The sequence below is a fragment of the Eptesicus fuscus genome, chromosome 3 (genome assembly GCF_027574615.1).
Source record: "Eptesicus fuscus isolate TK198812 chromosome 3, DD_ASM_mEF_20220401, whole genome shotgun sequence".
Classification (NCBI taxonomy): domain Eukaryota; kingdom Metazoa; phylum Chordata; class Mammalia; order Chiroptera; family Vespertilionidae; genus Eptesicus; species Eptesicus fuscus.
This window is the reverse complement of record NC_072475.1, coordinates 693,996-707,026: the sequence shown is the minus strand read 5'-3', so window position 1 is coordinate 707,026 and position 13,031 is coordinate 693,996. Positions and strand designations below refer to the sequence as shown.

Sequence of the window (13,031 nt, the reverse complement as noted above, 5' to 3'; positions counted from 1 at the left end):
GGAAAGAGACCTGCTCTCCTGCGTAACTAGCCAGTGGCCTGGGGAGGCTGCAGTCATGCCAACACGAGTCCGCTCCGACATAAAGGCTGCCGCGTGTCCTTGGTCCCGGTAGCCTCGGTGATGTTCAGGAAGCTGCCTGTATACATTCTCTTAGTGCACGCCACCTAGCACGCATTAATGACATCCACCATGACAACATATATGTCAATCATACCGGCTCATAGGTTGGTAACCCATTTTAGAATTCGGGGTATGTGAGCCTGACGAGATGTTCATGCACATTACTGTCTGAATGGCGATGGAAGTACGAGGCTGGCCAGACTCTTAACCTGCACCAAGTCCATGTGTTCTGGCCGCACCTGGAGGAGAGGATTTTATAGCTGCATCTTCCTCCACCAGTTGAAGGCAGACCAGTAGGGCGATCAGAATCTCTTTCTCAGGAAAATCAGAGGTTTCATCCTGTGAGACTCATGCTCAATGGGCGGGGTATATGGGGGGGGGGGGTGTGGGACAGCAGAGATGTGCAAGCTCAGAAATTAGAAAGAAGAAGGAGACGTGTGCTCAGAAGAGCAGGAGAGGACGAGGCAGGGAGCTCTCACACATAGATGTCTGCTTCTCCATGGACAGCAGGGAGCAACCCTTCTCTGAAGCTTCCACAGCAAAGGCACAAGAGCGAGCCTATATCGAGTCACAAAGAGAAAAACTGGTCAGTTTTCAAAGCAGAAGCACTGCACAGATCCTCTTTGATTGCTGTGCAATGAAGCCAGAAATCACCAACAAAAACAGAGAATGGAACAGCCCCTGGGCCTGAAAAGTAAATTCTTGGTTAAACCACTCTTAGGGGAGAAAGAAAATACCAGATTATAGAATTTCAAAACAAATAATAGTCACAAAAATAGTACTCACCAGAGTCTACGAAAAAATGTCAGTAATTAGGAAAAAATTCAGAGTACGAAACACTTTCGTCAGTGAGAATGGAAGGAATAACATAAATAACTTATTAATAACTCAATAAATAACAACCAAATTAACCAAAGACAGTTCAAGGAAGATAATAACAGACAGGCAGGAATGAATGAAGTGGAGGCCAGAAAAAAATAGATTTAAAAAATGACTCAAAATGCTATTCTTCAAAAATTGGAGGGAATGCCGATGGCCCAGAGGGACACGTCACGTTTAGAAATGGAAAGAGACGAGCTTCCTTAGCACGAATGAAAATGATTGAGGGAATGCCCCACCAAGTACTCCCAACGCAGGCGACTTCCCAGGGAATCCACGGAAGCTTCGGGAAGGTGACCTGAACGCGCCGAGTGGTCCCTGAATGTGCAGGTGAAGACAGGCTCCCTGCCTCCTCCGGGCATGCGCGGTGCTGACTCAGAGGTGGGCAGACCGCTAGTGCTTCCGAGCGCTCTACCTCTGGGTGCCGGCGCCCTGTGATCCCCGCCTGCGTGTGGCCGGGACTCCTGAGTGACTTCTACCAAAGAGAACATGGCAGCGGCAATGAGACATGTATGATGACACGATCGTGTGTGTGTGTGTGTGTGTGTGTGGTTGTGCGGCGTGGGTGTGGGTTTGCAGCCCCCATCTTGCGGGAGGCTCCCCTTCCCTTCCTGGCTTTGCGAAAACTAACAACCACATCTGGGAACCCCCAGGGCGAGGGGCTGTGGGCAGACAGCCTCTTGGCCTGAGGGGCCTCCAGCAGGCAGCCCCGGGGACACGCTGCATCGGCCAAGGACGTGAACTTGGAGGCAGGTCCTTGCTCACGTGAGACTCAGATGAGACCACACACCTGACCAACGCCTTGCTTCCTGCTCTGCGAGGCCCTGGGACTTTGTTTGTCCGGAAATGGTGCTTTTACCTGATCACCAGGCCCACCATGCAGGCCGGACGGCCTTACCATCTACTGCTACCTCGGGGGGAATCGATTGTAAGAATATTCTTAGGTTCTTTCTTTCATAAAATATTTTTAAAAAATATATTTTTCTTGATTTCAGAGAGGAAAAGAGAGAGAGAGAGAGAGAGAGAGAGAGAGAGAGAGAGAGAGAGAAAGAAGAGAGAGAGAGGAGAGAGAGAGAGAGAGAGAGAGAGAGAGAGGAAAAGAGAGAGAGAGAGAGAGAGAGAGAGAGAGGAAAAGAGAGAGAGAGGGGAGAGAGAGAGAGAGAGAGAGGAGAGAGGAGAGAGAGAGAGAGAGAGAGAGAGAGAGAGAGAGAGAAACATCACTGATGAGAGACAACCAGGGATCGGCTGCCTCCTGCACCCCCGCACTGGGGATCGAGCCCGAAACTCGGGCCTGTGCCCTGACTGGGAATCAAACTGGGACCTCCTGGTTCATAGATCGACGCTCAACCACTGAGGTATGCCGGCCGGGCACGAAAACATTTTTAAGGAAGGACTAGAAGTTGAGGGTATTCCAACATTCATTTATTGTGAGAGATATGTGGACATTGGGGATGTTATTATTTTTCTCATTCCCATGAGCCAGGCAATGCTTAATTTATGAATAACATTGCCTCTAGGGTTGAGAATTATCCGGAATAACTGATATCCTTCCCTGGGTAGTAGAGGAGGAAGCGGAAATTTACAAAATATAAGTTTCTTTCTTGGGAACTGAAATAAAAAATGTCAGTAAGAAACTTGAGACATCCAACCGCGGAAATCAAAGCCAGGGCGGCTGTGGAGTCGACACGTTTATTCGGTCAACGGAGAATCAGGCTCCCGCGTGGAGCCACCACTGTGATGTCATGATGCGATGCCGCCAGACCCGGGGTCGCGGGTGGAGTCACCTCACCCCCTGTCCGTGAGGTGGAGGCAGGGGATTCGTGGGTTAGATGGGAGGTCACCCCCGGACCACCCTAGATTCTCCTGAAGCAGGAGAGCCACCACCCCGTGAAAAGACACAGGACACGTGGGTTCCCAGTGGTGAGTCCTGAGGTGCAGGAGCAGGGGCTGGTCCCATGGCCTCCTCAATAGTAGTAGCCAAAGCCAGAGCCATAGCCACGGCCACAGCCATAGCCACAGCCACAGAGGGAGCGGGAGCCATAGCCGTAGCCACAGCCATAACCATAGCCAGAGCCACAGCCATAGCCACAGCCCAGTCCACGGAAGCCACAGCCACAGCAGGAGCCATAGCCCCAGCCCAGGCCTCCGTAGCCACAGCCTCCATAGCCACAGCCTCCGTAGCCACAGCCTCCGTAGCCACAGCCTCCGTAGCCGCGGCCTCCGTAGTAGTTCCCGTAGTAGCCACTCATGGTGCTGGGGTTGAGGGTGTCCTTGGGTGGAGAAGGGGTGGGGGGGACTTCAGTCTGGTCCCTCTCCTACAGGAGCCTTTTATGGGCCTCGGGGTGGGAGGGACCCAAACATGAGCTCATATCATTGGCTGGTTGATGACTAATATAATGAGTTTGTTGTTTCAAGACTAGAGATGGCCCGTGAGGCGTTGACGAAGGGTTGCTGTAACCACCCGAGGACCTTTCTTAGATGGCACAGGGACGCCCACAAAACTCTCATCACAGACGTTCACTTGAACGCCTAGAACCGGGCATCACGCAGGCGGGAAGCGTTCCAGGGGTTTTCACTGACCTGCTCTTGAGCTCAACAATCCCTTCTCCTCCTTCCCCTCCCCAAACGGCACTGCCCTCCACGAGACAGTGTTATTCAATGATTCATTTACATTTCTCTTTATTTAAATGTTTTTATTGATTTTAGAGAGAGAGGAAGGGAGAGGGAAAGAGAGAGAGAGAGAAACGTCGACGTGAGAGAGGAACATGGATCGGCTGCGAGCACACGGCAGGGCACGTGAGAGCTGTAACTCTTGTCCCAGCCTGGAGTCACGTGGCATGTGGGCTGCGGAACAGCAGGGAGAGGAAAGCGCAGAATAACGTAATTTGGGAGACCATGTGCATTGTCATCAGCGCTCGCCAGTTACCGGAGGTGTGAGCACACAGCACCTTCACGGCCCTGATTTCATTTGCCTTGACGAGGAATTAAAACGAGAAGACGGGGTTTTAACACAGTCAAACCCGTACGTGAAATGTGTTTTTATGCATTCAGAATGCTTTCTTTCTCTGTGTGCCCTTGTGGGTACTTTTGTGGACAAATACGAAGCACATTGTCTTCTCTGCTGTTTCGTGCGTGTACAGCTGAGTTACTCGACCGTCCCTGCTCCCGTGCGGCCCCCAAGTTCTGGGGTGTTTACAAGTGTCCGTGTGCCCCCTTTAAACTCGCGTTTCAACGTCCTCGGCCTTCCTGTTTGATGGCGACGATTGCTCGGGGGCCTTCTCCAGCCCCTCTGTGCTCCTCTGTCCGATTCAATGTCAGTGGCATGTGTTCTTCTTCATATGTAGAGTTTAACTTCTCAGCACGTCTCTCCTAGCCGACGGACGCTCTGTCTGGGAGGACTTGGCGGGCCCCTGGGCACAGCGGGCGCTGCCATCACGGGCCCCTGGGCACAGCGGGTGCTGCCATCGCGGGCTCCATGGGCTGCGGAGGGCGTAGGCCAGCTCCTGCCCGGGTTTCTGTTTTCACGCCGTGAGTGCTTTCCGGTCTCCTTAGCTCCCTCCGTGACCCAGGCAGGAGCTCTGGAGACTCTCGTTATAATTACGGGTGTTTTCCTCGTTCCGTTCCGTACGCTTCTGGCTCGTTTCCCGGCCTAGGACGCGGCCATCACTGAGGCCCATTGGGACCTGCCACCGGAGGGCACTTCTCTGTCCTCACGAAGCAGTGACACGGCTCCGCCCCAGGGCGTGTGGCGGGCAGCCCCCCAGCCGGCTCTCGGGGTATCTACCTCCCGCGTACGTGCAGAAGCGTATGTGGCTCTCGCTGAGAGCTGACGTATTTTGACTTTCACATTTAATTTACCTTAGACGCAGGTACATGGAAGTCCATGCCATTTTGCTATTTGTTTTCTCTTTTCTGACCTCTTGTCCCCTCCCTGCTCGTATTTCTCTTATTAAATTAGTAGAGGCCTGGTGCATGAAATTCGTGCAGGAGTAGGCCTTCCTTCCCCAGCTGCCGGCACCAGCTTCCCTCCGGGATCTGGGCTTCCCTCTGGCACCTGGGACCCAGGCTTCCCTCCTCCAGCCGCCTGCAGGCACCCGGGACCCGGGCTGCTCCCCTCTGGCCCCGGCTTGGTCAGGAAGGACGTCCGGAATGACATCCGGAAGACGTCTGGTCTAATTAGCATATTACCCTCTTATTATTATAGGTTTGATAGGATTTTTTTGGAATTCCATTTTATTGTTTCTGTATTCACTTATTAGGTACAACACATGTAATGACTGCTATAAACATTAGAACATGCATCTTAACGCAGCACATTTTTTGCAGATAATATACCATTTCACGTAAAACTCCCTTCCCTTCATGCCATTCTTCGTGCTGTTACTGTCAGACTCATTAGCAAGTTTATGTTTCATGAGGATTTAATTTTTGTATCATTTGTGTTTTGAGCTTACTTTGATACTAATGTAGCCTCTCCAGCTTTCTTGTAGTGAAGCCAGTGTTTGTAACATAAATAATCCATGTGTACAGTATGTGTGTTTATGTGTTGATTTCTAACGTGTCTGTGTCTGAGTAATCGCTGTGGTTTTTTAAAGAGCATAGATGTGCGTCATACTTTTAATTGTAGTGTCTAGACCATTTCAGCGTAACGTAATTATCGTCCTGGTTGTGTCTCTCTATTCCTATGCGCTTTTACTTGCTACGTTTGTTCTTCCCTCTTCTTTGCCTTATTCTCCTGCCTTCTGGGCTTTCATGTTGGTGTTTCATGTTCATCCTCCGCTGGTTTAGTAGATAGACCAACAGTGATGAGTTCAACCGCAACCGAGGGCTGCAACATGCACGTTAACTTACGCCCTCGGCCGTGAGGACTCTCACACAACGCTCGGCAGCAGATGCCAGCTTCACACTAGTCCACACTCTCCACCCTCTGCTCGGCGTGTTACTGATTTTACTCTTATATGTGCCATAAATCACGCGTATTATTTCTAATTTAAGATTAATTATCATCATAAAACTAGAAAATAAAAAAAAAGTTTCTGCACTAGCTGGTTTGGCTCAGTGGATAGAGCATCAGGTCGGCCAGCAGACTAAAGTGTCCCGGGTTCGATTCCCAGTCAGGGCACATGCCCAGGTTGCGGGCTCAATCCCCAGTAGGGGGAGTGCAGGAGGCAGGCGATCCATGATTCTCTCGCATCATCGATGTTTCTCTCTCTCCCTCTCCCTGCCTCCGTGAAATCAATAAAAATATATTTAAAAATGTTTTCAGTTTACCCAAATAAGGGTTATGAGAAAGCCCTCGTCCTGGTTTCCCTGTGTGGCTGTTACCTGCTCAGCTCTTCACTCTCTGGTTCTCAGGGCTCTTTTGCAAAGTCGAATTGGGAATATTTATTCAAATCCACTCTGGAGCTCTCTTTGAGACATAACCCTGTACATGAGGTCAGTGTTGTACCTCAGATCGCAAATTAAAAATAAATTCTCTCTGGATTTTAAGTTTTGGTAATTGCTATTGTTCTATCTTCAAATTTAATTTAAATTTTTATAATTTAAAAATCTTTGATCTGTGAGATTCAGATGTTATCTAAATGTTATCTTAATTTTGTGATGTTTTACTAGTAGAGCCGTTTTAGGTTCCCAATATTTCATTTGAAAGACTATTTTTTTAGAGAAGTTCTAGGTTTATATAAAAATGAAGAAGAAGGAGCAGAGATTTCCCGATTCGTCCTGCCCCTCCTCCACGCGCAGCCTCCCCATCCTCAGCCTCTTCACGGAGCTGCATTTGGTCCAACTGAGGAAGCTGCGCTGACTCTCAGCGATCCCCCACGCTCCCCAGTTACATTGGAGTCACCCTGGGGTTCCCCCTGGTGCTGTACATTCCATGAGTGAATAAATGCCCAGTGACATGGAGCCGTCACTGTCTTAAACTCCCCCGTCCGATGGCCTCCCTCCCTCCTGCCCCCCCGGCCGCCTCGAACGCCCGCAACCACGGACAGGCTGGCTGACTCCACAGTCCCGCCTTCCACAGAATGTCACAGAGTCGGAGTCATCCAATGTGCAGCTTCTTCAGACTGGAACCTCTTTTCATTTACTAATACGTATTGAAGATCCCTCCCGGTCTCGTGGCTTCATAGCTCATTTCACTTTATCCCGGAATAATGTCCTGTTGTCTGGATGCAGCCCGTCTGTGTCCATTCGCCTCCTGAAGGACGTCCTGGCTCCTCACCTCTTGGCAATGAGGTAAAAGCTGCTCCCAACATCCCCACGCAGGTTTTCTGTGGACGCGAGAGCACAGGCGGGGACGTGTGGGTTTAGTTTTATAAGAAACTGTAAACCCGTCTTCCCAGGTGGCTCACCGATCGGTTCCCACCGGCCGTGAGAGTTCTGCCGGCTTCTCCGTCTCGGGCACCGTGGTTGGATTTGGCCGCTCTGACAGGCGGTGGTGGTGTCTCCTCGTTGTTGTAATCTGCATTTCTTGGATGAACTGTCCTGTGAACCATCTTATCACGTGCTTGTTTGCAATCTTCTCTGGTGAAGTGTCTGCTCAGGTCCTCGGCACATGGTTCCATAAGGTCGTTTGCTTTCTTCTTCTTCTTTTTTTTTTTTAAAAAATATATTTTATTGATTCTTTTTACAGAGAGGAAGGGAGAGGGATAGAGAGTTAGAAACATCGATGAGAGAGAAACATCGATCAGCTGCCTCCTGCACAACCCCCACTGGGGATGTGCCCGCAACCAAGGTACATGCCCTTGACCGGAATCGAACCCGGGACCCTTCAGTCCGCAGGCCGATGCTCTATCCACTGAGCCACACCGGTTAGGGCTGCTTTCTTATTGTTGAGTTTTAAGAACTCCTTGTATATTTTGGGTAACACTGCCCGATGTTATTACGAGTATTTCCTCCCAGGGTGTGACCTGTCTGCGTGGCTTGTGGACATTGTCTTTGGCGGAGCAGAGGTTTTGGATTCTAACACGGTCTGGCTTATCCCCTCTTCCTGGAATGGCCTGCGCCTACGGTTTTGTAACCAAGTCACGGCCATCCCCAAGGTTATCCAGGTTTTCTCCTACGTAATCTTCTAGACGTTTTATAGCTTTAATTTTATATTTATGTCTGTGACACATTTCAGGGTAATTTTCGTCAAGGGTGCGCGGTCTATTTCTAGATTCTTCCTTTTGTGTGTGCGGACGGCCAGTTGCTCCCGCACCTTCTGTGGAAAGACCGTCCTTTCCGCATTCACCGGGACCGGCTGCCACCTGTTCCTGGGCGTCTGCTTCTGGGCGACTCTGCTCCTTTGCTTTCTGTCTGTTCCACCAGGACCTCCCTGTGCCCGTGACGGCGGCTTCATCGTGAGCAGGAAGTGGGTAGAGGTCGTTGTCCGCCTCGTTCCTGTCCTTCGATATTGTGCTGGCTGTTCCGGCCCCCTCTCCACGGAGACTTTAGAAGCTCTTTGGTGAAATGCACAAGACACTGTGCTGGAATTTTGAGTGGGATTGCAGGGAATCTAAGAACTACCTTCACAGGATTGAGTCTTCCCATCCGTAAACATAGGATATCTATTCATTTGGTTCTTCCCTAATTTCTTATGTCAGGGTTTTATGGTTTTGCTCATATAGATCTTGTACACATTTCTTTTAGGTTTATATCTAAGTATTTTATATTTTGGCTGCTATAGTCCTTGCTATTATTGTCTAATTCCATATTAATATGTAGAAAAACAATTGACTTTTGTATATTAACCTTCTATACTCTATTCTTGCTTTGATCACTTATTACTGATAGGAATTTTGTTTTTTTGGTTGCTACTTTTGGATTTTCTACATAGATAATCATGTCCCAGGTGGAAAAAGGCAATTTCATTTCTTTCTTTCTATCAGTATAACTTTTATCTATTTCAAAAAAGTCTTTATTGTTGAGAGTATTACAGATGTCTCCCTTTCCCCCTCATTGCCCCCCTTCACCCAGTTCCCATCGCGCCCCAAGCCTTCACCACCCTGTTGTCTGTGTCCATAGGTAATGCATATAATCTCTTCCTTCTCCCCATCCCCCCTTCCCTCTGAGACTCATTGGTCTGTTCCACTTAATCTCTTTTTCTCAGGCACCAACAAGATCTTCCAATGTGACCTTGAGGAGAAACACGGAGAGAGATCATCCTTTCCTTGCTCCGATCGCAGCAGGGGAGTGTCTAGTCTCTCACTGGGAAGTGTGCGTGATGCTGCTGATAGGACTTTTGTACATTTTCTCTATCAAGTTGAGGAAGTTTCATTTTTTCCTGATTACGGGAACATTTTATTCATGAATGGATGTTGGATTTTGCCACATGCTTCTTCTGCTTTTATTGAAATGATCATGGGATTTTTCTTCTTCAGGCTGTTAATGTAATAAATTACATTAATTCATTTTTGAGCACTGAACCAGCCTTGCATAATTGGGATATATTTCACTGGGTGGTTGTGCATAATTCTTCTTATACAATGCCGGAGCCAAATTGCTGATACTTAATTTTTGTATCATGTTCATTTATACTTTTTGTATTTATGTTCCTCTAGATATTTGTCTGTAGTATTCATTTGTGTCATGTCTTTACCGGGTGTTGGTATTAAGGTAATGTGACCTCGTTGAATGAGTTGGTAAGTTTTCCCTCGGATTTAATTTCTGGAAGTGATTGTAGAGAATTGGTGTAATGTATTCTTTAAAACTTTTGTAGAATTTTTCAGTAAAGCTTTCTATTTTAGAGAGTTATCATTGCTTCAATATATTTAGAAGTTACAAGCCTATTAAGAAGGTTTCTTCAGTGAGTTTTAGAGGCCACGTGGGATATTTCATAGCAACCCACTGTTTATGTCCTTAATCATTATGAACACCTTTTATAATAATTCTGTTAATTTACTATTTTTATTTAGTTATTTCGATGTGTCCTTGATTCTTACACTGCGCTTTGCCTCCCCCTCCAGAATATGCCTTCAGTGAGTACAAAGCTCACCGTTGAATTTTGAATGAGAACCCAGCACAGAAAGCAGAGGAGACCTGCACACCATGTTCATGGACCCCAAGGCTCAATAGCGTGAAGAACCCATTCCCCCCCAATTGATGAATGGATTCAGTTCCATCCCAATAAAACTCTCGGTGGGTATTTTTGTCGATGTTGACAAGCTGATTCTAAAGTTGAGATGGACAACAAAGAAACTAGAAGAGCCACGATCATTGTGAAGAGGAGCAAGGTTGGAACACGCACATGACCCAACACCAAGACCTCCTGCGACCTGCAGTGAACCAGACCGTGTGTGCTGGTGAGAGAACGGGCACCTGCCGTCGATGACGGAATAAAGGAACCCAAGGATCGGCGGACACAGGGGCTGATCGGCCTTCGGGGAACGCCACGGGGATAGTGAAGATTCTGACACAAACACAGTTACTTACAGGAACACATCCCGTTCGTTTATTGAAAAAGTATGATTTCTCCCAACTCTGGCGTATTTGTGTTCCTTACAACACAACTTCATAGGAGAGAAAAGCCGAGCATGGACATTTTGAACACAATCACAGTCAAATCTTCCGTCTTCGGGTCACACAATGGGCGCATTCATACTTCCTCAATAACAAACAAGAATTGTATGTAAAAGCAGGAGGTGTCCAATCCTCACTGGAGTGTAGAGATGACGAATGGGCATCCCTCGGAGGAAAGCGTTGATTTTCAATATTTTGTTAGAGGCGCAGGGTGTTCTAGGGGATGTTCTAGCAGCAAGAGGAATAGCATCGTCGGTAGCAGCATGGTCGGATGGTACAGCAGCCACAGCCGTAGCCAGATCCATAGCCAGAGCCGTATCCACAGCCATAGCCACAGCCATATCTGGATCCATATCCACAGCCATAGCCAGAGCCGTAGCCAGAGCCGTAGCCACAGCCATAGCCAGAGCCATAGCCACAGCCATAGCCAGATCCATAGCCACAGCCATAGCCAGAGCCATAGCCAGAGCCGTAGCCAGAGCCGTAGCCACAGCCATAGCCACAGCCCCCGTAGGAGTTCCCGTAGTAGTTGCAGCACATGCTGTCGGAAGGTGAGGGTTCTGTTGAGGCGAAGAGGGACGTTTCTGAATGTGAGTGTCGCCTCCCACCCTGGAAGCTTTATATACGCCAGGAGGGGCCCGGAATGCCATTGAGTCTGTGACTCACGCAGGAAATGCTCACTGACACCCGGCATGTGCAGTCACTCTGTCAGTGGATCATGAGAGGACTCGGCAGTAAGTGGCCCATTAGCACAGAGTCTCTCACTTTTACTGGAACCGTGTGTGTTTGTGTTGCCGGGGCCTTGTCTTGCGCCGATGACACGTCAATGAGAACAGTGCCCATCGCCGATCTACTCACCGGAACACGTGGTTTCAAAGCTCTGTCCAGGAGTCCATGTTCTGGGGAGGGAGGGCGTGTCCGTCTGGAATGAGCCCATTAAATGAGCTCCACTCAACGCGTTGACCAGGAAGGAATTGCTGATGAGTCCGTAGTCGATCTCCTGGGCACGCGGTGCTGGGGGCACTGACAGTGAGCATTTCCTGGCGGAGGGCTCCTGTCAGGCCAACCTCATGGAGATGCTGGGTCGTGGCCTGTTTTACCCTGGGAACTGCTCCCCAGGACATCTGTATCCGCTCTGGGGGGCCCTTCAATTCTACCCAGAGCACCCCTCTACCCTTCCCCCGCCCCGGCATAGCTTCCTCTCAATGACATTGTTGGACGTGTTGTCGAACACAGGTCCCCTCCGCCATCGCATCTATTGGGTGCCCTTGAAATTGTGACAGAGTTAGGGAGCTCATCACATGGAAACTGAGGTACAGAAAGGTCAGGGGACTTACTAACACCCACACAGCTGTTTGGCACCAAGATCACGTCTCTGTTCCTCTTTGTAATGCAACATACGTCCCCCTTTCCAATCAGTAGAGATGCGAACACTTGCCGTAACAGGGAGCTCATTATTTCCTACCAGGATCCATTTTTTGGGTAAAGTTACCCTGTTATCAAGTCCCCAGTGACTTCAGAGTCTCTCCTTATTCCCGGCAACACTCTGGGTCCTGGATGAACTTCACTTCAGCACCTTGTTCAGGAGCCAATCCCCTCAGGCAGCCGCTCCCCCTCCCTGTCCCTCCAGGGGTTTGTCTCTGACATCCATCCCCGTGACTGGTCTCCGACCTCTGTTGATGCGCAGACCCGATGCCCAGGTCATCCACGCCCCTCCCCCCGCACCACCGACAGGTCAGGGAGAGGACAGCGAGGAGCCTGTGGTAATGACCGCACAGGAGCAGCAGGAGCGGCTCCCACGTGTCACCTCACAGGCTCCGTGGGTCTGAGCTCAGCCTGACGGGCATCTCGGCTCAGAGTCTCACAATGTCACAAGCAGGGGGTCAGCCAGGACGTGGGAAAGGCACGTTGGTGTATCATTTAACTTGAGTTGCCCCATTCGCAAGTCTGTCCCTGAGAGTGCATGAGACGGATTTATACTAAAAAGTTATCTCTTTTTAAAACTGAAATTCAATTTATTCAGCTTGAATTTTGTATACCAACCCCAAGCATAACATGGTCATAAAAGTGAGTTTTTTCTCCCAATGTTAGAGGCACGTGATGTGTCCTTCCCACGCTGCACGTGAGGCAGTCTACGTGGCTGGATGGCACGGGGGTCAGCTTAGAATGTCACCACCACACCTGCAGAGGCATTCCTGAAGCCCAGCTGCTGCACTGCAGCCTCAGCAGAGAGGCATTCACCTCCCTCCTGAAAGCTACTGCCCTGCCTGTGTGGTTGACCAACTCTGATCCACCCGCTTCCTGTTTAAGCTGGAAGTTGGTCTCTTTTTCAGGAAGATTCCCGACCCTTCTCTCTTCTTAGTCTCAGTCCTGGCCTCTCCTCTGATTTCTTCCTGTGTATTTCCCAAGCACCCCTGTGTGTAATCACGTTACAGCAATAATTCATTCTTTGTAGCTCGTGTATGATTTGCCTTTCCCGCACTTTTAGAAAGCAGGGGTTAACTACTTTCGTTGTCTGTTCATAGCACACAATG

General features: G+C 49.3%; 1 protein-coding gene across 1 annotated transcript; it reads right to left on the bottom strand.

Annotated features, from left to right (window-relative positions):
- Positions 1-2,963: 2,963 nt before the first annotated feature.
- Positions 2,964-11,037, bottom strand: LOC103303355 (keratin-associated protein 21-1). The gene is made up of 2 exons (XM_008160364.2): positions 10,785-11,037; positions 2,964-3,142 (listed from the first exon to the last, which is right to left on the bottom strand). Exons 1-2 carry the CDS (start codon positions 11,035-11,037, stop codon positions 2,964-2,966), a joined length of 432 nt encoding a protein of 143 aa, XP_008158586.2.
- Between the last annotated feature and the right edge of the window lie 1,994 nt (positions 11,038-13,031).

Coding starts and splice junctions, on each gene's coding strand:
- LOC103303355 (XM_008160364.2), bottom strand. CDS start 11,037: ATGTGCTGCAACTACTACGGGAACTCCTACGGGGGCTGTGGCTATGGC. Junction 3,143..10,784: donor CTATGGATCTGGCTACGGCT/GTGGCTGCTGTA, acceptor GTGGCTACGGAG/GCCTGGGCTGGGGCTATGGC.